General features: G+C 35.8%; 2 protein-coding genes across 7 annotated transcripts in view; one reads left to right on the plus strand and one right to left on the minus strand.

Moving 5' to 3' along the window:
* ASPN (asporin) lies at positions 1–25,387 on the minus strand. Its single transcript, XM_086315605.1, has 8 exons — positions 25,177–25,387; positions 18,148–18,414; positions 15,486–15,598; positions 11,112–11,325; positions 9,979–10,089; positions 4,166–4,259; positions 3,645–3,783; positions 1–1,273 (listed from the first exon to the last, which is right to left on the minus strand). The coding sequence occupies exons 2-8, from the start codon at positions 18,389–18,391 to the stop codon at positions 1,076–1,078; spliced, it is 1,113 nt and encodes a 370-aa protein (XP_086171731.1). The 5' UTR covers positions 18,392–18,414; positions 25,177–25,387; the 3' UTR covers positions 1–1,075.
* CENPP (centromere protein P) overlaps positions 1–26,025 on the plus strand; it is a 237,025-nt gene that overhangs the window by 117,699 nt on the left and 93,301 nt on the right. The gene's annotated exons all lie outside the window — the stretch shown is intronic.

The following is a 26,025-nucleotide window of genomic DNA, read 5'->3' on the forward strand; positions in this document are numbered from 1 at the left end:
TTTTATTTCAAGCCAATATTTTAATGTTTTTCTTATTTTTTTTTAGTTTTATTTATGTTGAACACCAAAAAATACATATGTAAGTACTGTTAATTTTTATACAGAGCTAGTTTCTATTTTATGATCTGCCTATTCAGTTATACAAGATGTGTTCTTCAGAGTTATCCAGTCTGTGCATATTTAAGGAGACAGTTTGGTGTAGAGTTGATAGTATCCAGTCTCTTCCAACCAAGGTCTTACAAAGGGACATCTTGAAAATATTCGTTAGCATTGAAGTGACAGTGTTATATAACCTAACAATTGACACACTGTTAAAAGCTTATAATAACTGTAATAATAAAAAAATGTGAGATTTTATATAAACACTCACTATGCATTTCTATAGAGAGTTTATAACCAGGTAATAATCATTAAAGAGAAAAGTATGTGCTACAGCTTGAAAAACAGCCGTATGAATAGCATCTGTTTGAGTTGGTAATAAACACTTACTGAAGACTTTATTATAAAGAAGTTTTAAACATAAAGACAGTAAGTCTTGAAGTTGTGAGAATTTGAATAAGATTATATCAAACCATACTTCAACATTATTAGAATATTACAGTAATACCCAAGTTTTTAAAGAAAGAATAAGAATAGTATAATGTATTCTTTATATAACCGTACTTGTCAATTTTCTTTTTCTAATAGCAAATGAAAGAACACAAATTTTGCTAAGTCAAGCATTCCATTTACAGTACAGTTCTTTTTTAAATGCACTTGATAACAAAGTATTAAATATTGAATGTCTTTATTTTTTGTTACTGAGAAAGAATGTTCAAGCATGAAATTTATGCAAAATCATTTACATGTAAAAGGAAACTGCAATAAATGCCTATTTCCTTTAATCCTGATGTATCAATAGTTTTTGCAAAATTCTGTTGAAATTTATTGTCATACAATAAGTCAGTGGACTTAAGCACATAGGAATAGATTTTTGCATTGATGCATAGTACCACCATTATTAATAGAGTTCAAGTATTCCAAATGTAACAATTTTTGAATTTTATATTAAATGTATACTGCTAATTACTAATTATCACTTTCTGAAGTTCCCAAGCTGAACACTCATTCTGCTCAAAACACAACGAAATGTTGCAGGTTGTACCTCCCAATACTTTACCGGGTTGTTGGATAAACTTATTGCACTGTATAAAGATTTCTTCATCTTTGGCACTGTTGGGCAGAAATCATTCACTCCCACTTTTGTAATTGAATTAGAATGAAGAAAGATTATCTGTTGTAATGGGGGAAAGAATGGATAAAAAATTCTTGATAAATGTGAAAAAGAAGATATTCTATTTGTAGTCAGCATTTGTTCATGGACATATTTTGCTTAAAATATATGTGCTCATTTATGCCTATTAAATATTTATTATAAAGACTCAAGCTCCTGTATTATACAGAAATTGCTGTATATATGAAGTGTGGTGTAGTATTCATGCCAAAGCCCAGGTCAGCCTGGTCAGCACATGCCACTCTCCTGTCCCTGTCTCTCTCTTTCTCTCTCTACATACACACACACTCACACACACACATAGATGAAAGTTGTTTGTCATACAGTAAGTCAGGAGACTTACCACATGGGAATAGATTTTTGCTTTTATGCATAGTAATACCCAACTTTTATATATGGATGTGTGTGTGTGTAGGGTTGTTTCAGTACCATATGCAATAATGTGTTTTTAAAGTATTAGAAATGAGTGGAAGAATGAAATTTAATGCTCTAAGAATTAGTTTTACAAAATGAATGTGAAGAATTTTTAGCTAGCATTTTCTGTGTTCAAAGGAGAGAAGTGTAGATAGAGCTACTTTTTTGTTTTATAGAAAAATATGTCTATTGACATCTTAAATACATATCTGTAATATAGCATCAATAGTTGAATCTTTATTTGCACCAGTGGACAAAATACAATTTTATAGGCTGTGTATATGTCTTATTAAATTATTACTCAGAAAAAAAATGGAAAATATAAGACCTTCCATTCATTCCCTTTAATAGCCCTATAAATTCCTTCTTTGGACTCTTTTGACAACTGAGATTTCTAGGAAGTAAAAGCAATCTACTTAACTAACAAAGTTTTGGCATATTATAAAGAGCGAGCCTTTTGCTGGCAGGCTAGGATACCAGTTCTAGGTTTTGTTACCTCTGCATTTTGCTTTGGTGAGATTGATCTGAGCCAGTCCTGAGAACTGTAGGCATTGCTAAAACCTCTTAAGTTTTGTGTTTGAGTCGCTGCTGCCCTCTATTAATCTTGGGGGCCTCATGGCAGATGCATTATATGGTTTCCTAGCAGCTCAGCAGCAGTGCAAGATGTAGTTTACCACAGCATTGACCTCATTGGGAATGGAAAACGTTGCTGGACATGGGTGTGTTTGGTTTGTGGACGTTTGTTGAATGTATCCTTATGACTATGTTTGTGTTATAATTCTGTTTAATTTTTTTAATGCTAGCAATAGTATGGATAGATTTAAGATGCTCAGAATCTAGGATCAGTGTTGTGGAGTAAAGTACTGAAAGACTGGACAGCTTAAGGGAGGAAAGACCCCGCTGTGCCCACTGTTTTTTTTTTTTTTTTTAAAAAGGTTATACACAACATTTGAAAAAAATCAAAGCAGAAGCCGTAATCTTAATTGGCAGATTAGCACCTGCCAATGTCACATGCATTTTGATTGCTTCTAGGCCAAAGGGTTCGTTTTGTGTAGTGAACAAAACTTAAAGAAAAATTAGAAAGAAATATAGAATCAAGTGGCTCAAGACCCATTTTGTTCTCAATGTGTTTTTCCTTGGATGATGAGGACTTTGTATAATATATCAAGGAAAGCACATGAGAAAAATGGACTAAAGGTGATTCAGATTAAGTAGAGATGCTTAATTTGAGGTCCATAGATGAAAATCGGGAAGATCTGTGAAATTCCTAAAATTATGTGAAAAAATTTTCTTCATATTTTTTCTTGGGAGTATCTAAAGCTTTATCAGATTCTCCAACAATTCTGTGGCCCCTTCTGGCTAGTCAAGAGTTGCCAGATTAGAAGGGAAAGTTTTTCTAATAATTAAGAATAAGAAATGTGAGCCCTTAATGTTCCAAACACTGACTTTTGATTATATATTCTGGCCTGAGTTTTTTGAAAAGCATGCACACTTTTAGTCTGGCACCATATTGATAGTGAAAACACCTCGGACTTTATCCACGTGCTCTTCCTTCATAAAATGTGTACAGAAATGAAAGGTTATATAATCCTACTTCATTGCCTCCTGACCAGTCCTGTCTTTACATAGTTATTGCCACCTCAGAACCTGAAATTAGCTGTCAGCACCTTAACCACAATGACCTTGACAGTTTCAGCAGAAGAAACTGAGGGTTAGAAATGGGTTCCTGAGTGTTTTAGCTTATACCTTAATAGAAACTGGCCTTCTAACACTCTTGCTGCATAAAATATGTTGCATAATCTGGAGGGTCATTAGGCTGTGAATTAGGAGGGTCATTAGGGTGTTAGGAGGATCATTAGGGTGTGAAGCTACTTGCTGCTTTGCTTCATATACTAATATATTTCATAAAAACAAAGGAAAGTATTAATATCTACAAAACACAAGTAGAATGTTTTACCTGGAGGTATTTCAACTCTTGTAATCCTGAAGGCACTTTTTTTAGTTTGTTGTTTTCTAGGTGTATTTCTCTCACACGTGGTATGTTAGCAAGACTTCCGTTTTCAATATCTGTGATCCTGTTGTTTCCTAGACCCAGCCTAAAAGTGATATAAAATGCATCAGTTCTTGAGCAGATGATATGATTCAATTAGCTGAAAACACAACTAAGTTAGAAATATTTGTATGTATGTTCAGAGAAAGGTATTCCATGCTTTCTTTTAATAACCTATTTCAGGATGTAATAGCCCTCTCCTCTACTGTCAGGAAATTTTCTAACCTGTTTGCAACAAAAGGAACATTTGGAAAGTGTCCTTTTACTCATTCCCTCTTTCATTTCTGAGACAGAATGATAGCAATCCATTCTAGTTTTCCCTTAATTTTGATTGTGTCCCTCTCTATACATTCTCTAACGAGTTTCATTAATATTGTCATCATATGGACTACCACCTACAGGTTGGATAGGATTTGAGAAATGTTTACCTTTGCAGATCTTTGTATCGTTTAAAATCCTCAAGTTCCACAACTGAAATTTTATTATAATCTAAATGTAGCTCCAGTAAAGTTGAAGGTAGTTCTAATGATAAGAAAAGAAATATGTATGTTAGATCAGGCGAAGACCAAGCCCTGTTGAGTATTTATTTTCTTGTTAAGTTTCACATTATAGACTTAGGCAGTTTGGGGGATTTGCTTTTTTTAATTATTATTATTATGGAAAATTTCAAACATAGAAAAATAGAAACTAGAAACCTTGCTGGTTGCTTGGCTTCAACAATTATCTCCATTTTTCCAATTTTGTTTCATCTACCTTAGTAGTTATGTGTTATCGATTTGTTTTTATTAATTTATTTTTTTGCTAGAGTACTTAAAATCAAATTTCATATATAGTGTCATTTCATTTGTAAAGACTAGACATCTCTAACCCATAAGGTCATCTTTTTTTTCCCCTTTCATAGTCATCATGTCTGTATCACGTCTAACGAAATTAGCAATAATTCTTTCCTATCATCTAATAATCAGTTCCCTAATAAGTATATGATTATTACTATATTATTTTACAGTTGATTTGTTCAGGTCAGGATCCAAATAAAGTGTACAGAATATATTTGAGTCTTGTATCTCTTTAAATCTCTTCTTCTGTTACATACTACCTCCTCTTTCTCCTTCTAGTGATTGTTTTAGATATTAAATTGTTTGAGATACTCATTTGTAGATTGGGCTAATGGCCTCCATCTAGGCCCTTTATTTCTTATTACCTGGTAGAAGAGCTGACTCATTTGAAAAGACCTTGATGCTGGGGAAGATTGAGGGCAGGAGGAGAAGGGGACGACATAGGATGAGATGGTTGGATGGCATCACCGACATAATGGACATGGGTTTGGGTGGACTCTGGGAGTTGGTGATGGACAGAGAGGCCTGGCGTGCTGCAGTTCATGAGGTCACAAAGAGTCAGACATGACTGAGGGACTGAACTGAACTGAACTGAGTAGTTAGATCTAGAGACCAGATTAGATTCAGTAAATTATTCTTTCATCTGATAGTCTTCACACTCATTCATTGATTACTGCTACTTAGACTTATTATTTCATTAACAATTAGAAAATGGTGATTTTCTGATTTCATCATTCATTATGCATTTATTAGGTGAGATTCTTCTCTAAAGAATTTTCCTTCATTAATTATTTAGTTACTTTATAATACAGTTTTTATAGAAAAAGCAGCATAAATGTTTGATTTCATTAAAGTAATGAATTGGTACAATACCCAGAGGTGACCAGTGAATTTTTTTTCTAATTTTTGGCCACATCCTTCAGCTAGTAATTGGGGACCTTAGTTCCCCAACCAGGGATCAAACCTGCGCGTCCTGCATTGATTGGATGGTGGAGTCTTAACCACTGGACTGCTGGGGAAGTCCCAATGAATTTTTTTTAATATCATCTTTTCCTGGGCTCCAAAATCATAGTGGGCAGTTACTGCAGCCACAAAATTAAAAGATGCTTGCTCCTTAGAAGAAAAGCTATGACAGACCTAGATAGCATATTAAAAAGCAGAGATGTCACTTTGCCAACAAAGGTCCGTATAGTCAAAGCTATGGTTTTTCCAGTAGTCATGTACAGATGTGAAAGTTGGACCATAAAGAAGGCTGAGCGCCAAAGGATTGATGCTATTTAATTGTGGTACTGGAGAACCTCTTGAGAGTGCCTTGGACAGCAAGAAGATCAAACCAGTCAATCCTAAAGGAAATCAACTCTGAATATTCATTGAAAGGACTGATGCTGAAGCTGAAACTCTAATACTTGGGCCACCTGATTTGAAGAGAAGATTCATTGGAAAAGACCCTGATGCTGGGAAAGACAGGGCAGCAGAAGGGGACAACAGAGGCTGAGATGGTTGGATGGCATCACCGACTCAATGGACATGAGTTTGCGCAAACTCTGGGTGATAGTGAAGGCAAAGGAAGCCTGGTGTACTGCAGTCCAGGGGTTGCAAAGAGTCGGACAAGACTTAGAGACTGAACAGCATAAACACAAGAATTTTTTTCCTCTGATATGTTTGGATCCCTGCAGTTCTGACCCTAGCTTTCTCCATTTAACTGAAGCTGGAATGAAAGAGACTAACCAGTGATTCAGTCAGACCTCATTTCATTAATCCTACACATAATGTATTAGTTTTCAATCAGAATTTCTTGTTGCCTAGCTAGGAAATGCATTCTTTTTTTCAATTCTTGCTAAAACATTTCCTTACTTTATTAGTATTAAGACTGTTAAAGATAATTTTCAAATCCTTATGAATAGCAATATTCATCATGGCTGAATTTATATTGATTTTATAATGTACTTTTATTTTTAAAAATAAATAAATTAGAGAGCAGGAAAATAATTCTAAACTGAGAGCATCCTAATTTCTTGAATTCTGATCAGTTGAGGTTACTCATATTTAAGGAATGACTATACTCACATATAAAAAACATAAAACTGCTTCATGGTTTTTTGTTAATGACATTACGTGTTTATTTTATATTTATTTTATAGTATGGAAATAATGTTAGAAAGCAAATTCAAGCAATTTTCTTATTTGAGTTCAAAGTAGGTTATAAAGCAGTGTAGACAACTCAACATCACAACTCATTTGGCCGAGGAACTGCTAACAAAAGTAAAGTGCAGTGGTGGTTCAAGAAGTTTTGCAAAGAAGACAAGAGCCTTGAAAATGAAAAGTGTAGTGGCTGGCCATCAGAAGTTACAGTGACCAATTGAGAGCAATCCTCGAAACTGATCCTCTTAAAACTAAAAGAGAAGTTGCCAAAGAACTCAGCATTGACCATTCTGTGATCATTCGGCATTTGAAGCAAATTGGAAATGTGAAAAAGCTTAGTAAGTGGGTGCCTCATGAACTGACCGAAAATCAAAAAAATTATTGTTTTGAAGTGTTGTCTTCTCTTATTCTGTGCAAAAACGATGAGTCATTTCTTGATTAGATCGTGACATGTGATGAAAAATGGATTTTATATAACAACCAGCAACAACCACCTCAGTGGCTGAACTGAGAAGAAGCTCCAAAGCTCTTCCCAAATCCAAACTTACACCAGAAAAATGTCATGGTCACTATTTGGTGGTCTGCTGCCAGTCTGATTCACTGTAGTTTTCTGCAAAACCATTATATCTGAGAAGTATGCTCAGCAAATTGATGAGATGCATAGAAACTGCAACACCTGCAGCTGGCCTTGGGCAATAGAATGGACCAAATTCTTCTCCATGACAATGCCCAACTGCATGCTGCACAACCATCACTTCAAAATTGATCAAACTGGGCTCCAAAGTTTTGCCTCATCTTCCATATTTACCTGACCTCTTGTCAATCGACTACCAATTCTTCAAGCATCTCGACAGCTTTTTGCAGGGAAAATGCTTCCACAACCAGCAGGATACAGAAAATGCTTTCCAAGAGTTCGTCGAATCCTAAAGAATGGATTTTTATACTACAGCCGTAAACAAACTTATTTTTCGTTGGCAAAAAATGTGTAGATTGTAATGGTTCCTATTTTGATTAATAAAGATGTGTTTGACCCTAGTTATAATGATTTAAGATTAGCAATATGAAAGCACGATTACTTTTGCACCAACGTAGGATATTTCTGTATCTACTCTATAGTCAAACAGGTCTCTGTTCCACTCCACACAATTCCATTATGTAACAAAATTTTCCAGTTGAATATGAAGGAAAAACAGTTTTCAGTCTACTTCTTTTTTTTTTTTGGTATGGCCATTTTTATTTTAAAGTCTTTATAGTTAACATTACTTCTGTTTTATGTTTTGGTTTTTTGGCTACAAGGCATGAGGCATCTTAGCTCCCCGACCAGGGATTGAACCTTCACCCCTTGCATTGGAAGGTGAAATCTTAACCACTGGAGACAAGGAAAACCGCTTTTCATTCATCTTACGTTGTCCAGTCTAGTTAAGAATCCTCTGGACCTCTGCCTAATTCACCCTGTTGCAATGGGTAGTGATGATTGAATTATAACATTTAGGCAGTCAACCTTAACATTTGAGCAAATAAGGCATAGAAACAAAAAACTGTCTTTTGAATGTCGTAAGGATTTTAGTGTCATAAGCTTCCCTTGTGGCTCAGCTGGTAAAGAATCTGCCTGCAGTGCAGGAGACCTGGGTTCGATCCCTGGGTTGGGAAGATCCCCTGGAGAAGGGAAAGGCTACCAAATCCAGGATTCTGGCCTGGAGAATTCCATAGACTGTATAGTCTATGGGGTTGCAAAGAGTTGGACACGACTGAGAGACTCTCACTTATTAAGGACCTTAAAGAAGTAGTTATGTAAATTTAGAGATTTGAAATTTAAATTTCTAAATATATAAAATCTTCCTTTAGACTTTGGAAAAATCTCGAGAACTTCATAAGGAGTTAAAACTTCATTTAAAGATACACTTTGAAACTTGAGAATTACTCTCAGCATGTTTTGTAGTAAAGAAAACTGCTAATATAAATATAAAGAGTGATGATAACTGCAAGACCTGGGAGCCACAGCTCTGGGGTGGTGCCCCTCTGTTCTCCTCTAGTACATCCTCTTCCCGTCTGCGTCAGCTTCCAGCTTATAAAAGTTATTTTATTTAACTTGTTAGGTAGAGTATGTGTTTTTGTTGTTGTTCTAAAGATTAGACGGTAAATATAATATTTCAGCTTTCTTGTGGAAAAACAGCCAGCTCCTTGAAAACTAAATTAAGGTTGTTTTTAATTGTGTAAGTTCTGAACTAAACTGATTTTTCCTATACTAAATGAAATTGTCTTTTCACTTTAGATGAAATGAAAGATCAGTAATAGTAGCCTTGCTTGATTTTTTATCAGCTTATGTTTGTTTTGTTAATCTGGATCTACTGAGTAATATAGAAAAGGAGTTAATGATAAAATAGAAGAAAAAAAGATTATTGCTGATTTTACTGTGGATACTGAAAGAGGGCTGTTTGAAAGGAAAGTATGTTATTAATCATAGGGGTTATTTCTGATCCAGGTATTAGCATAGGAGAGAGACTTTGTCAAGGGGGAAGAAGGTGAGACTTTAAGCATGGGCTTGGAGAAAGGTAAATGCTATCTAGTTAGTCATTAGTCTGGGATTTTGTAAGTAATGATTTAGAAAATTGGTCCTGTGGCAAACTTAAGAAACATTTTACTTTGAGGTACCAGCTTCAGGTCATGTGATAGAGCATGGTGGTCATTCTGGTACTGGTTATGTCTTGTAAGAGTGTTTAGAATGTGCCCAACGTTGTCTTCAGACCTTTCTGTGCATTAGCCTGTTAATGTACACAACTCGGCTGTAAAAAAAAATGAGGTGTAGAGTTCCTTGCCTAGAGTATACACCCACCCCCACCCCTGCCACTGCCAGCACCTGCCAGTCTCTCCTCACAATTCCCACCCTGAACTACTGCTGCAAGCCTGGAGAAAGGTCTCTGACCCTGTGCATTTCCCTCTGCTTTCTTCTCTACAGAATTCTCACCTCTCTGAGACACTTCACAGAATGACAGGTATAGACAAGTAAATGTCAGGAAAGAGAAAATTAAAAGTTCATTGCTTCTTAAGTTTTATTCTCCCTGGGAATAAAGATTCTGGTTTCAAACTATCAAAAAAAGGAGAAAAAAAACCTCTTTTTGTGTACATGAGAAAATACTAAATTGCATACTATATGACCAGATATACCGGTAAAAAAGAATTCTGTGGTTTTGACAGTGTTTATAGCATTACATTTAATAGTCATTTTAAGATGACAATTTAAAAAATACTATACAAATACAAACCTTTTGGAATTGAGGTCAGTTTTGCTTCTGCAATTCTGATATGGAACACTGTTACCCCTTCAAATGCCCCTGGTTCAATCCCATTGTTATCCAGAGGGTTTGCACTCATTTCTGTTAGGGGTGGAATTATATAGTTTAGTACACATATGTTGTATATTGAAGGAAACTCAGAATACAGAGATACATGTCCCTAGAAGTGTGAGCATTATTGTTCAGACTCTTCTTTGCTCAGTGTATCTGTTTCTGTGTCTATCTACTCTCCTTTCTGTTAGTCTCAGATGACAGAATGCTTTGTATTACATAGGCTGGAGTATATAACAGCTTTACTCTTTTGCTTTGAATTACTAAATCAATAACTTACTTATTCTTTTCCAACCATGAGCATGATCAAAGTTTTGTTACAGAAATACTACATTAGGAAGAAAGACCATCATTCATATAATTCAAAACCTTTGTGTTTTTCAGTGTACATTTATTTGTCACCTAAACTTTTTAAATTGCAAGTCAATTAAAAATTATTTGTTAACAGAAATATAACTGAGGAAGTACCAGATAGTGAAACTGTTTGGTAAGTGTCTGGCACTTGGTTGAATTAAATGAATAAATGAATGAGAATATTGGTTAGGAATTTTGAATAGATATTGTGGGGGAAGTTGGCATGGTCATACCAGGGGTGTTAGAAGTAAAATACTGTGTAAAATTTAAAGTATATAGTAAAAATGCCATAGTTCAATAATCTTAAAGAAATAATGAAAAGTCAGCTGTACATTCTAAATAATATCTGAATTAATTTTATAGGTTATATTTAAGTAGTTTTTACATTAAAAATGATATCTTTAAATTAAATGAGAATAACAAATATTCACCACTTAAGGTACAATCAGAAAATGGAAACCACATTAGGGAATTCTTGAGAGTGCATGTGTATTTATGTACAAAAGGTGTATTTCTTTAAGTGCTATAAATTTTGTTTGATACTTTATTTTTGAATGGCTTATCTAGGTAAAGCTTATTAGATTCAAAAAATTAATTTTAGAAATTATCAATCCTAAATTTGTTAATGATGATAAAGATCTCTATATCTGCATATTGCATATAATTTCAAAATGTCCCATTTATTTGCAAAAACTTACCTAGAACATGTAAAGCATTCATTCCTTTGAATGTTTCCTTTTGTATTTTCTTAACTTTATTGTCATGAATTCTGAGTTCTGCTAATGATTTGGGAAGATTAAGCGGTATTTCACTTAGTTGATTGTGGGACAAATATAGCCTTCGCAACTTCTTTGTGGTTAGAAAGGCTTTTGGGTGAATCTTTGTTAGCTTATTGTTGTTCAGAATCAAACCCTAGATAAAGCATAAAAAGTTGTACCGAATCAGGAATTTTATTTACCAATATTTGATTACCAATATTCAGTAGTGATTGGAAATCATGGAAATCAACGCAAATTGTGTCATTCATATACTTTATTAACCATGTAAATAATTCTACAGTCCAATCTAAGCTAATAGACACGCGCGCGCGCACACACACACACACACACACACACATTTGCCACTGCATTGAAACAGTGCAAAGCTTTAACAGTTGGTTTCATGCCTTTGATTTATCTTGAGTAGGTGAAGTGTTCCTGTGTTTAAGATTCCCCTCTCCTATTTCAATTCATGGAAGTAATGAATGGTATTATCTTTATCTTATCTTAAACCTGTTCACTCTACAAAGTTAAGTTCAGTACATACCAAATACATTTTTGCATGATTTTATCTACTCTTAAAACCTCATTTCTGTCTTGTTTACTAATGTTTACTATTTTCTCCAGAATAGAGACTTGTAAGAATAAATTCCTACAATGTGCCCTCAGCATTCTGGCATACTGTAGACACTGGGGAGGTGGTAGTAGGTTCTGAGGAATGACTCAACCCCTTCTCAGTTCTGTGGCTATTTCTTGGTGCAACGTGGCAAAACTCTTCATAAGAGACACAACCCCAGAAAGTGAACGAACTTATACAGCCTGAATCTGCGTTCCCCACGGTCAAACCCTTTATGACACGTTGAGGGTCTGACTGCAGCCATCTAAGTCTACTGGGGTGCAGAACTTCAGAACCAAAACTGGGAAAGTCCTTGGTACCAGGGCTTGCCAGTCACATAGCAACTATTTTCAAAACATGCCAGATTTTGCAGAAAGAATTTTCAATGTTTTCCAAGGGCAATGGCAAGTGGTTTAGCATTCCTAGAATCTACTGGGGCACAGAACTTCAGAACCAAAACTGGGAAAGTCCTTGGTACTAGGGCTTGCCAGTCACCTAGTAACTATTTTCAAAACATGCCAGATTTTACAGAAAGAATTTTCAATGTTTCCCAAGGGCAATGGCAGGTGGGTTTAGCTTTGCTAGAACTTTTTATTCCTCTCTGCTAATCTGGATCCTCTCATTCTTTTAGGGAGCAGATTGAGATTCTTTCCTTTTGACTTCTGTCTCTGGTACCATTGTACAATAATCTTCCTTGTTTCCAGACTGACTTAATATGCCTTTATCCTGTTATTTACACTGTTGTTGTTTCACAGAAGAAATACAAATACTTTGGCAGTTAGAGTCCCTTTATTATCATGTCTACTGGTTTCACTGCAGGCCTTTACTGTCTCCTTTTTCTTACCCTTCTTTCAGACATCACTAATTTTAACAATTTCAGCTAAAAAAGGTTAAACTGAGAAGAATTTAAGCTACATTTTGTTACCAACTGGTGATATATATTCCTTTCTGTGTGCTGCCAAATTTAGAATGTGTTCTCTTTTCCTTTGGTTATACTGAAAAAATGAGAGGACAGGGAAGATTGAACAACTTGACGAACTCACTCAACCCCCATGAGGTAAATTTAACAGAAGTTATTTCTGTCCTCTTAGTGACGAGGACATGAGCACAGTGAAGAAAAGTGATTTGCCCCTGCCTGCCCCCACCCCTCAGCCCTCCATACTTTGCTCTTCCTCTTGTGTGCACTCCCTGTGGGCTGCCACTGTCAGGAGCCCCAGTGGGAATATGGGCCTCAAGTAGATCCAGCCATCACAAATGGGGTTTTGTTTGTTTTTTCCCTCTGGTTAAGACATGCGGTTGTCATACTGCATAAAAGGAAGGATAAGAATACAAAATGGGGTAAGACTTTTAAACCCTCTAATGCTGCCCCAGCAAGTTGAGTTAGCACAGTGTCTCCATTTAAGCAGTACTTTCAATGTTGGCTTTCACATGAAAATTCCAAACATAGCAGTCACAGAGCCCCAAACAATGTGGTTATATGTAAGGGCAGAGGATAAGAAAAGTATAGTCTTTCAGTGGTAGGACAATAAGTCTTCATGATGAATGTGTCTGTAATAACGGGCTGGAAGTGTACTTGGAATATGTGCGTGTGTGTGTGCAGTGATCTCACTTATTCTCTAATGCTTCGTTGTTCTCTGTGCAAGAATCAGAATGCCAAACAAGCAGCTAAAACATATAGAGAATTTATAGGATATCTAAAAAAATAATTTTAGTTCTCTTTAAAGACCAGTGCCATGTAGATGATACTATAATTAAATAAGTGTTTTGAGATATACAGCATGCTAACAATTTAAGTATAAAGTGTGCTTTTAAAAGTACTTAACATTTCATGCATTGACCGGTCTAGAAACAATAAGCTGGTAGCAGTAATAGCTGACAGCTGGACTCTGAGCACCTTATATGCATTCACTCGTCTAAATAACCATTCTGAATTCCATACTATTATCACACTTCTTTTAAAACTGAGAGAAGCCAGACTTAGAGAAGTAAGTCACTTTCCCAATGTTTCTAATTCTGTTAGACCAAGGTTTCAGCCTGGGACTGCTGAACTCCAGAACACTCCAATACAATGCCATTTAAAAATTGACTAAAAGCAAGTTAAGGAGGCCTAAGACAGCTCCTGACACCTTTTTGATTCTCATTTCTCAATGAATAACTGGAGTACTAGTAGGTTAAATCCCTGGAATACTCCTAAAATATAATAAAATAATGATGTGAAAAAGACTTAATGATTCAGAGTTAAATATGGCATTAATGATTGTGGTTTTATAGATAAATATAGGTTGAAGAAGTGGTAGAAGCATTCACTATATTTCCAACATCTGAGGCTAAAATAATGGCCTTGGTATTTAAAAGTCTTTGTAGACTGGAGTTAGTGGGGTAGATTGGACAGATCATATTATGCTATTTCTGACTGTTTAAGTGAGGCCTCATTTATAAGATATATATATATATGTTCTTCCATTTGCTCTTTTCTTTTTAACATGGAAACTTTATTATGTATGGAACCCAGAAAATCTGCACTGTATATTTGAAAGGGAAAAGAGCAGTCAAGGCCCCACAAGCCCAGCCACCAGGCAGTGCAAGGGAGAGTATGGCTTCACAGGGGGTTGACTGGGCTCTCTCTGGGTGCCATCCGTGCCAGGCCTTATCAAGGGGATTTAGCAAGAGAGTTGAGTAAAACACCCCATGTGGTGTCTAGAACACAATCTTCCAGCTGACATTTAAGCACTGGTTTCGTAATGGGATTTGGTAGTCTCCTTCCCTGCCTGCTAGGGTGGTTCAGCAGGGTTCATGTGGGTAGAGTGGCCTCAAGCCTCTCAGACATAGGAAGAGAACAGGGCTATATGGGTGGCTACATAGCAAGAGACTGCTATGGTCATAATATCTCTCCCATCGCCTCTTGGTGCCTTGCAGGTAACAGGTTTACTTTCTTCTCTCCAGCGTAGCATGAGAATGTGGAAAAACAGCCTAGAAGAGCAGTATTACCTTACCACCATAGCCTGGTGCAAAAAAGAAGCTGTTCTACTCTAATATTACTCTGAGGGGAAGAGATGACATCCCATGTCTGTGACAGTGTGGAATCAGGTTCTTCCCCGAAACCAAATTTCAAATAGCATTCAAAATTTTACCTGCTAAAATCTAGAGGCCCAAAATGTTAAATAGAGAAATAAGAATCTTTTAAATTTTAGAAAGCTAAAATATTAATCAGTATAGTAAGAAAAGTTCTTTTTCATCTTCAGAAGTCTAGAAAAAAACTCATATAGATATATTTAATCAATTATGTATGTTGCACATGCTGCTCTTAGAGCTTTATGGTTTCTTAAGTCAGTGGGTTTACATACTGCTTTTCTTACACTGTACATTAATAAGTTGCTATAAATAACCATAGTTTCATTATTTTAGTGTGTAATGACTGTGATTACTGAAATAATCTCATCTAAGGACCATTTACTTGAATTCTTAGCCCACTGCCTTTCAATCGTCTATTATTCAGTAAACATCAGTTGAATCAAATTAATAATTGAATTAAATCTATCATTTTTCATTAACTAGAACAATGCAAAATAACAGGATTTTGTCATTCATCACACAGAGTAAATAAAGACTTGTTTATACAAACACAAATACAAGTAATCATTTTAGCAGTGATAGAGATTTTCACTTAAATATTTGAAAATATGAACATGTATTCTTACATAAAGTGAGGTGAGTCCTTTAAAGTCATTTTCTTTGATTTCCTTAATTTTATTGTTTTGAAGGTCAACCATTCGAGTATCAAATGGAATGTTGCTTGGGACGGAGGACAGACCTGAGAAAGAAACACATTGCGTACATATTATATCCTAAAGATAAGATTGCTGATATTAGTGTGCTTTTTAAGAAATCCGTGATTGCCATTAAATAGTAGATGACTTAATGTGTAGCAGATGACAAAAACATTGGTCTTTGGAATGGCCTAATCTTATCAAGTAACTTTATTTTTACAAGGTGTCTAGCTAGGTCTAGCTATCACTTCAGTCATAGTGACATTAAATGGAGCTAAGTTGAAATGCTCTAATATGACTACAAGGAGGAGACCAACAGTGGAGGCACAGATTCTGCTTATGCACTTTCGACTAAAGAATATTGACATTCTTTGCAGATTTTCAGGCAGTCATAGTGCTAAATTGGAGCCTGTGGGTTTTGATCATTTTAAGAAGCATCAATATGTAGAAAGTTATGCTTAGAAAATAGGTAAGTTTATTTTCATGTATACTATTAAAAACCTTACCACCCATTTATTTTAATAATGAGCTTCTCTAATTAGTTGTAACTTATTTGATTTACAAAAATTTATTCATCTGTTTGTGACCCCATGGACTGTAGCCTGCCAGGCTCCTCTGTCCATGGACTTCTCCAGGCAAGAGTGGAGTGGGTAGCCATTCCCTTCTCCAGGGGCTCTTCCTGACAGAAATATCAAAATTGGGTCTCCTGCATTGCAAATGGGTTCTTTACCATCTGAGCCACCAGGAAAGCCCTAATTAAATTATTTAAAGATGTTAATGTGTTTTTTCTTTTTTAAAGAAGCAAAAAATCAGCAGGAGCAGTATGTGGTACATTTCTTCCTTACTTTCCTTGTTTTCCTCGAATGGTTGAAAATGTGCACCCCTGATTGTTACCAGACATTCCATATGATACTTATGCTTGATGCACATGGGGCCTTCTTGGTTTTCTTCTATATTTTATTATTGAAACATTCAAATATACAAAAAAGTTTAAAGAATTTTCCAGTGAAATCTAATATTCCTTTTTCTCCCATCAACATTTTACTATACTATACTTACTATCCATCCATACATCAATTTATCTTTTTTATGTATTTTAAAGTGAGTTTCAGATATTACTACACTTTTAGTGGAGCCATCGTTACTCCTGAAGAGTGTTGTTTTTTATTTAGTCGCTAACTCACATCTGACTCCTTTGTGACCCCGTGGTTTGTAGCCTGCTAGGCTCCTGATGAGTAATATTAATATTATATTTAATAGCCCAAAATTGAAGAATTAAATATTAAAAAATACTATGAATGTCAACATTCCACTTGACAGCCCTCGATACTTTCTCCTTTATACTTTAAAACTGACAATTCTTTGAAGAAGTTTGACATAGTTGGAAAGAGGGAAAAGGGGGTAACTTGATGGGTTACCAAGGTAGCAGCAGTTTTGTTAGGAGATTACTTTGATTTTAGAAAATAAGTGGAAGGTCTTGTAGGAAGCTAGAAGTTCTGCAGACAGGACCTATAACATAAATTTTGAGAAACCTTCCCTTACCCTACCCCTGATGAATTTGGAACCTTCATTTTCTGTGATCATGGGGTAGGTGACATTTATGCTGCTAACAGTGCCATGTCATTTTAAGATATGTGCCTGTATATTCCATTAAGACTTTCACAGTGATTCTAGCTGATAATAATATCCTCTTTTTCTGGATGGTTTTTGTTCACCTTTCTCACTATATCCCATAATAACACATTTTTAAAGTCTCTGGAATTCACTGTAGCAAGTTTTGCATATTGCCGCAAATGCTGTGACCATGGGAAATGAATCTAAAGCTTGCAGAGGCATTGTCTGCTCATATATACCCTCCAAGTGGCCTTGATGAGCTCCAGGTCCAGTATGGCAAATGTGAACTATACCTTTGGCTTCCCACAGTGGGTCAGGTCTGAGTCATTCTGTGTTTTGGAAACAGCTGACTACAATTTCAGTGTGCATTCCTGTTACATCTCTCCCTGAGTATGCCCTTCTGTTTGACAGCACTCTTGTTAGAAGTATTAAAATAATAAAATACTCAGCAGAGAATTATGCGTTTTTAAGAAACTTTAGAAAGCGACTTGCATTTCAGCCACTTCTTTTCTAGATAGTTTTAAACCCAAATCATTCAAAACACATAGAGTATTGTCTTTAAAGTGCCTAGATTAGAGATTTCACAAACTCTATAACCTATTCATTGTTCTGGGCAGACAACTATTTTGTTATTGTAGAATTTTGCTAGAAAGCACAGTTTAAACCAGTTGACACTCTATAAGATGAAACCGCAGTGACATCCATTCTCTCTGAAGGAAATTAAAGTGAAGTATTGATTGAAATTTGGAGAGAGAAGGAAATGTTCTGTATATGAAATTTCCAATGTTTTCCTCAGATTTTCTGGATTTTTAAAATAAGTTTGGATGGACTTTGGGGTTTGTTATACTTTTCAAAAATTTAAATGAAAAAATTCCTTTACAATTAGCCGATTTTTAAAATTTCAGTGAGGTCTTTCCCTGTCCTTTAAATTTTATCAGAACAACATAATTCTTCAAAACAAATTGATGTATGTTCTTACCTAGATCGGAACAGTGTACAACTCTCGAATAGCATTGGCATCCAAATGGACATGTTGAAAACAGATCAAATGGGAAGAAGGGGTTAATTGGCTCTCTTGTTGGAAAGAGAGAGTTGTCAGCATCACTGTCACCTTCGTCTTCCATGTCCTTCAGCATCAAATTCTTCAGTGTCAAGTACGAAGGGTGAAATAATGGTTTGGCAGAGCACAAAGTCAAGAACACTAGAAGCACATACACCTTCATGTCTTCCTATGTAGAGGACCGATCTAGAAGTAAGTAGACATTGAGGATTAAGTTCAAGTTTAAATAGATATAGTTCCTGCTGCTATATAGTTCCCAGGGCTGGCAAGAATACAATGAAATGGCATTCTTATTTGTTACTAATGTGAGAGTAAGTTTATTAAAAGTTTTTGGAAAGCAGTGCAACAATATGCATTGGATGCTTTATGAATATCTTTATTTTTTCATCTAGTAATTTTACTTTTGGCATCTAGTCTCAAGAAACAATTCTAATGTGCATAAAGGTGTTCACAGAATTATGTAATAACAAAAGATGTTTTAAGATTATACTTATGGTTAAAGGGAAATACTAAAATAAAATAGGGTGTATTTATTCCTTGAAATACTTTGGAACTCACAAAATATTTGCAAATATATTTAAAAATAAGAAATACTGTTGTTTGAAAGAAAATATTTAAAAAATCTATATGTAGTATACTTACACACACACTCAAATCCTGGCACAAATATACCTAATTGATGATACTATCTGGGTTGTAGAGTCATGTCTTTTTTCCTTCAGTTTCTATACTGAGCAATAAAAATTATATTTATACCTAGGAAATTAATGTTTTGTTTTTAAAAAAAAAAAAGGTTATCATATTCCCTTATTCCTAAAATCTTTCCATTGCCTTAAAGTCTATGTCACTTTTAAAGTAAAATCCTTCATGTCCCATTAGTACATCTGGAAGTTTTCTTTAACTTCTATCCCACCAGCCTCCCTAGCCTCATTCTCAGAGTTAGTTACTTTTTCCATAGTGTTACTGGATTTCTTCCTTCCAATCTGTTCCATTATCCAAAACATCTGATGTCCAGGCTATTCTTTCTCAACTCATCATTCCACTGAGTTTCCTTTTGTTTAGTTTTTCGGAGGTGGGGGTGCTATCATTTGCATTTTTCTAAAGCCCACACAGAGCTGGAATGCACAAGTGAGAAACTTCTGAGGGTTTATTGTCATATGATGGCAGATCTTCCCACAGGTATGTTTATATATCGTGGTTTCTTAACTATGAACTGTGAAACATATGGTTTTTTTGGTTAATTTTCAAAAAGTAAAACCATTATGATATCATCTAAAACAGACTTATGCCTGTCTTCCCTTTGGGGCATTCAGTTAGCCGCACATAAATCCATTGGTGAGGCTGTAGCCTGGCAGGGGGTAGTCCACACGCAGCCGAGTCACCCAACAGTGTGGTTGGGCTGCTATGCCTGAGCGTCAGACAGCGCCTTAGTCACAAAGGACTTCTAGAGTCACTTAGAATTGACCCAACCTCAGGAAGACCTGGCTCCCTGGATCCTTGAATTATGCCAGCTTCTTACAATTCTCCAGAAATTAGGTTTAATGTCTCTCCACCACCTTGCTATTTCTGGACTTGAAAATCAGAAATGAATTAACTAATTTAATTAAAATATTCATATATATGTATATACGTTTTAATCATCAGAGGAAGATTTTTTTTAAAAACCCTACTGTCATCAGTGATTAACCTGATAATTAATATTATTTAACTCTTAGAAATCTATATGGCAATATGCACATTTTGCCCAGTGGACATCACCAGCCTTGTCAGATTTCCCTATGATAACTCACACTCAGTTGTGCTAGGTAAGGGAGAATATAGGGCACAGAACAGTAAAAAGTTTTTTATTTTTATAACCTTACTCTGAATCCCACTCCAGGAACAACAGTTCTGCCCTCCCATCTCTGCACTGCCTTGTGGAATTGTCAATTCAGTTTATTCTAGATACATCTCTCAGATTAATCAGGAGGAATAGGAAGAACAAAGAGCTTCAGTGGCTTCCCCAAGGCCACATGACCAAATTGAACTAGAACTTGAGTTAGAGATCATGTGTTCTGACCCATCCTTGCATCTTCTGCTACAACCCACACAGGAGCACTCTCTTTTATCTTCTTTTAGCTAATGGCTTCTGTCACCTCTTCCTTTCCAGCCAGTCCACACATTGCTATCCAGTATACATCTCTGCATAAAGGAGTGCACTCAGAGCTTTCAGAGGGTGGAAATGGGGGTGGTTTGGCAGTCAGATTTGTATAGTACAGAGAGAAATTGTGCTGGCAACTCACGGCCCAGCAGCTTCTGTCAGCAGGTTACCTTCCAGTCACCCTGGAATCCTGGCACCGGCACCTGATTATGGTCAACTGGGCTTCATTTCCAACATCATTTTTTGGCACATCATTTCTGCTTCTTGGCTGCCTGCCTAACTTTGCTCCATTATGTTTCTTGACCACAGGTTTATTTGTGGTTCCTGGTTCCTTAGCGCTTGGTGCCCTGCCTTGTCTTGATTTCTAAAATTCTCATTCTTGAGCTAATTTAGCTTTTGGTCCTTATCAAAACCAAAGCTTGTCCCTAGTACCAATTTATTCTTTAAGATTGTTCTGCATTGCAGCTTTATCTTCTAGGTCCATAGCTGCCCCAGCCTTGTTTGACCCTGGTGGAGAAGTTAGTGGTGGCGAAGAATTAAATGTCATTTGATGTCCTGTCTCTAGCTTTCTTTGAGGTTGCTGAAGTTTTTTGTTGGGCATTTATCAGTACGCGCTATGTACTAGGCACAGATGCAGAATCCATGAAGTAGAACGTATTTGGATGCTTTCAATGGATGTGTCTCTCCCTATGCACTTCTCCCACACTTCCTTGCTCAAAAAGCAAAAACATACCTTCTAATCCCCTACTCTGAGGTAAGTGTGGAATTATCGTAAAAGTGAATGCTTAAATGGCAGGTGCACTAATAGAAAAAGTAAAAAATAAATGCTCAAGTTAGTAAATAGAACTAAACTGCAGGTGATCAGTGTCAGCTGTGTACACTGTGACTCTAATGTTTTGGAAGAATCTCCACGTGTGTGGTTCACAGACTCTGAAAGTAAAATTCTTCACCATAAGTCTCTGTGTTCCTCATAACCTTCAGTTTACTGTTTAAGACCAATAGAAATAAAGATGTCAATAAAATATACATACACAAAAAAATGGTTGAAATAGAATATACAAACCTAATAAAAGGGATAGTGGGATTATGAGTTAAAGGTTATTTTCTTGTCTATGGTGCATATTTTGTAAATTATTATTTTGCTTTTTAAATATTTTAAATAGCAGTCTGCAACAAAATTGTCTTTGCTCTGGTCCTCCATGTACTTTTGCCTTTTCTTACCACTTCTATAGCATTAGACAGTACAGTTAAAGGTTTCCCATATACTACCCCCTCAAAAGTCAACCAAAAATGCTTCAAAATAGTTTGGAGCTACAGTTTTTGGTAGGACTAGCACTATTTACTCTGGTCCATGGGAGGCAGAGAATTTTCATAAGGTTATTTTTGAGTTAATTGGTTGTTTGAGTTTCATTGGTTTTTGGTTTTTGTGGGGTTTTTTGGTAGAAGCTTAGAGATAAATAGGTTGTAGTTTCCCTGTCTAAACCAGAAAAATCTAACATATAATATCCTAGAAATATAGACCTAAGAAAGCCAGAAAACTTTTTTAAAAAATACATGTAACAAGAGGAATATATTAGAGATCCAAAGTGGGAAGCCATACCACATCTTGGCCTTTCCTTGTAACCTGGCAGCAGGCCAAGAACTTGCCTTCATTCCTGCAAACCCGATTTCCTGCTGCACTCATGTTTCCCTGTGACATAGAAGAGCCCTGGAGTGGGATGCAGGCTGGGATGAGGAAGAGAAAGGCAGTTGTGACAGACTTAGAGGGACACTGGTGTGAAGGATGCACAGAAGGGTGGTGTACAGGTGAAGGAGAGGAAGGAAGCCAGGCATGAAGTGGGGCGGGGGGGCTTGTTTCTCTTCTATGTCTCTCCCAGTGGGCTTTTGATCAGCCTACTTGCAGAGTCAGAAGGGGCATCAATCAGTTTCCTTTCCTCTCTTCTTATACTGATGAGCTACATAAGCTCCTCCCTGCCTTGGATGAGATGGCAACTCTGGCTTGCTAGATGAGGCAGTGGCTCCTCTGTGGTAGTTGGGAAGCTTTCCTTTGGCTGGCTGGTGGGGGCAGCCACCTGTCATGCCTTCCTGGACCCTTCCCTTGTGAGTGAGAGAGGAGACATGCCGAAGCAGAAAATGTCATTTAGTTGAAACTCCCTCCCAGTGTTGAAGTTTCCTCCAGAACATTGTGGACCAGATGGCGTGTCCGCTCTCTGATTGCATGACTCCAGTGAGAGGACTCAGGGAGCACACCTCCTCAAGAGACATCCAGTTCCACTGTTGTCCATCTGTGGTTGATAGGAAATTCTTTATAGAGACCAAAATATCTTCTGTCACAGTCTTCTCTCTGTGCTACTTCTGTCTCCTATTAGTCATATGAAATTAATCGGATCTTTTTGCATTCTCTTATCCTGGTTACTTGAAAAGAGAAGTCGGGAGAACCTTGATTCCATGAGGAATTTACCAGTTATTCCCTTCATTTGAAATGACAAAGCCTTGATAAAAACAAGTGATTATAGACCCTAAATCTCTCCCTATTCTAGTTAAGCACTTTTTATCAGTAGGAAAATACTGGAATGTCCAAGAGGGAACACCAAACAGTAGTGTTTTTCTATTCAGTGTGGAGTGTAGAGAATATTGTTTCTCATTTAAATGATGCGCCTTTTAGTTTTTTATCTTATTTTGAGATTTTGAGCTTATTAATATGGATCAAACTCTTATTTGTTTAGTTTTGGCAGTATTTAGATTGTTATTTTTAAGACCTTTTAAAGTGTTTATGTCTTGTTCTCAAGAAAACTCAGTATTTCCCTGATTTAAACCAGTTTTGCCAGAGTTTCCTACTCATAGAAAGCTTTGAATTTGGTTTCAGGTTTCTCTGAGTAGTATTTGAAATATTATTTCAATGCTACTGCTGTTATTACTAAGCCATTACATATTAGAGCCAGGAGAGGCCTTTGAGACTTTGCTACCGTGCCCTCTTTTAAAGTGGAAGAACCTGAAGCTGGCCTCCTCATTCCTGCATTGTCCACCCTTCTGCTTAGCCTTCTCTAAATGGGTCTTACTCTCACAGTGACTTCCAGACAGTAACCAGACTCCCCTCGGAGAGAATGGGGCTAGAGGTTTGGCCAAGTTCTTAGGATTGGAATTGTAGCTAAGAAGTGTCTTTCTGAATTTACATAAGCTCCTATTTTCTGCTTAAATGTTCCACAAACTTAGAATGGAAAATCTGTCTAAGTGAAATGGTATTTCCTCTCAGACACTATTATTAGGAAAATAAGCCACTGTGCTTTTAAATCCTATCCTTAAAGATCCGCTTGGCTGAAATGTTCCTATAAATTCACATGTACCAATAATAGTTTTCAGTATATAAATGTGATATACCATTCTTTGTGTATTCACAAAAGGAATCCAGACTAAATTCAGCTGGAATCAAGGTACTTGTAAGTGAACAAGTTAAATCAAACATCCAAACATGCATTTGGAAACTTAATCACAGTACCTTTTGGTCATGGAAACAGATGCTTTTAAAGCCTACGATTTCCTTAAAGAAATAATTAACTTTACCTCAAAAGTATAAGTAGCAGCTGATTGAAGAACTTGCTGGCTGCTTTTCTCTTTATATGTTTTGTCCTTCATCAGTTTTTCAATGCATCCAGCAACCTAGCTGCTTTTAAAAACAAAAAACTCCTACCTCTTCATTTTTCTAATTTTTCCTATGCTTCCTTAAAACTTGTGCTTATAAAGTTAATCTATTCTGTCTCAAACCTCAGGTCAGATATCTGAATATTCTTTTTTAATGTAGTAGTTGTAACAGAGGACTGCATATCCCCTCTTCTTTCCACCAGTATCCTATTTTTCTAAATACTAAAAACATCAAGATGCTTTTATGTGTGTGTGGGCTTATGTTTTTTTTTTTAAAAAACAACTCAATTCTTAGTGGGATTTTTTAAGTCTTTATTTTTAAAGACATATAGACTCCCTCAGATTTCTTTGTAACTTAATCCTATACCATGTGGCTATTGTTTATGACTGCCACACCTCCAAATAGATTGAACAAGAAAGAAAAGTGTGCTCTATTAGATTATGAGGGAGTAGGATATCAAATACATTGTTTAATCTTTTAAGAATTTACTTTGAGAGGGGATAAAGGAAATCTTTATTTTACATTCTGACTGGATTTTGTGAAGTCTCTAATCTTTCATATTGAATATAGAGCTTATTAAAGTTTGCTAATAAATATTCTTTCTTAGACTTATATGAATCTCCATTTTAACTGTCCAGTGCCATTTCATTACATAAGAATAAGGAAGACATTTATCAAGGAAAAACATGAATATTCAAATGTATAAGTAAAAACATTTGAATAACTCATATTTTTTAAATGCCTTAGAAAATAACATAGTTTCACATTTTGGAAAGAAGTTTTTTTACTATTTTCACTTAATGTATTTTTAATATCCCCAAGCTTTTTTTATCATTAATATAATTTTTTAAAAGAACATATTCATACACTATTTGTTTAAATGATTTTAAAAATCAGCCATGTTAACTTTTATGGCAAAGCATAGTGACAGGTTATCATCTAGCTGTTTTAAGAAGTCACAGTTATGTTGAAAGTAAATCCATTATATATAAAACATAAAGCTAGAATAATATTACATATGTATCTAAGTGCTGTTTTTTAAGAAATTATACAGATAAACTTTATATTATATAATTTACAGGCATTTATGTTAATAACATTAATGTCCTCTTAGTATTGACTAAAATAATTGTACACTAGTGCATGAAAAAAAGACATGAAAACATACCTTGTAAGAAGAGAGTAAGTCCTCTTGAAAGTAGAATTTTCCACCATGTACTACAAATCTATAACGTAAATGTCCTCAGCTACTATTTAAGAAGAAAATATGAGAAGGTATTACATTTAAAAGAAAAACACCCTTCCACAGAGCCTGGTGTGGCTGCACCCTGGGTGACACTGGAATAAGCTGCTTCCACAGATTAGCCCATGTTAGTACTGAGAAGCGAGATTAAAACTTGTTACTGCTCATGTGTTTTCCATCACTGTTTGTATCATAGCCAAGACTTCTAGCTAAACTCTAGACGTCTACTGGAAGATTCTGAAGAAAAAAAAAAAAGAGTCTAATAATTCATGGCAACTGGCCATTGAGAATACAGTCAAAGTCATCCAAGAAATACCTGATTAAGAAAAATACTTTATGAAATTCTTAAATGAATGAATACTTATACATTACGGATTTAAAACTCACTCTATATAGACTAACAAAATATTTATCAATTTTAGAAAGGGGTACTGAAAGAGTACATTATTGAAATATAAACCCAGTCTCCAGATGTACCTAAGAAAGGAGCCATGCTGTTAATTTTCTTCTGATGACTGAAGCTATTACATCAAGCATATGTCTCAAGATTGTCTTTAAAAGCTTTTACTCCTGCCATAGGCATGTCAGTGGAACTGCAGACCAGGCCCTATATAATCCTTCTAGCCTTTATACTGTGATACAAACATAGACTCAAGGATACAGGTGATGCTTCCTTGGACTTTACTTTTCAAGAGAATATCACCTATGACCACATAGAGTTTAGGGAGGATGTGGGAGCAGGAAAGCAACATTCTCTGTTACCCTGAAAGAGTG

Source organism: Bos grunniens, chromosome 8 (assembly GCF_055505025.1).
Source record: "Bos grunniens cultivar Pamir isolate PY7600 chromosome 8, Bosgru_T2T1.0, whole genome shotgun sequence".
NCBI classification, from domain to species: Eukaryota; Metazoa; Chordata; class Mammalia; order Artiodactyla; family Bovidae; genus Bos; species Bos grunniens.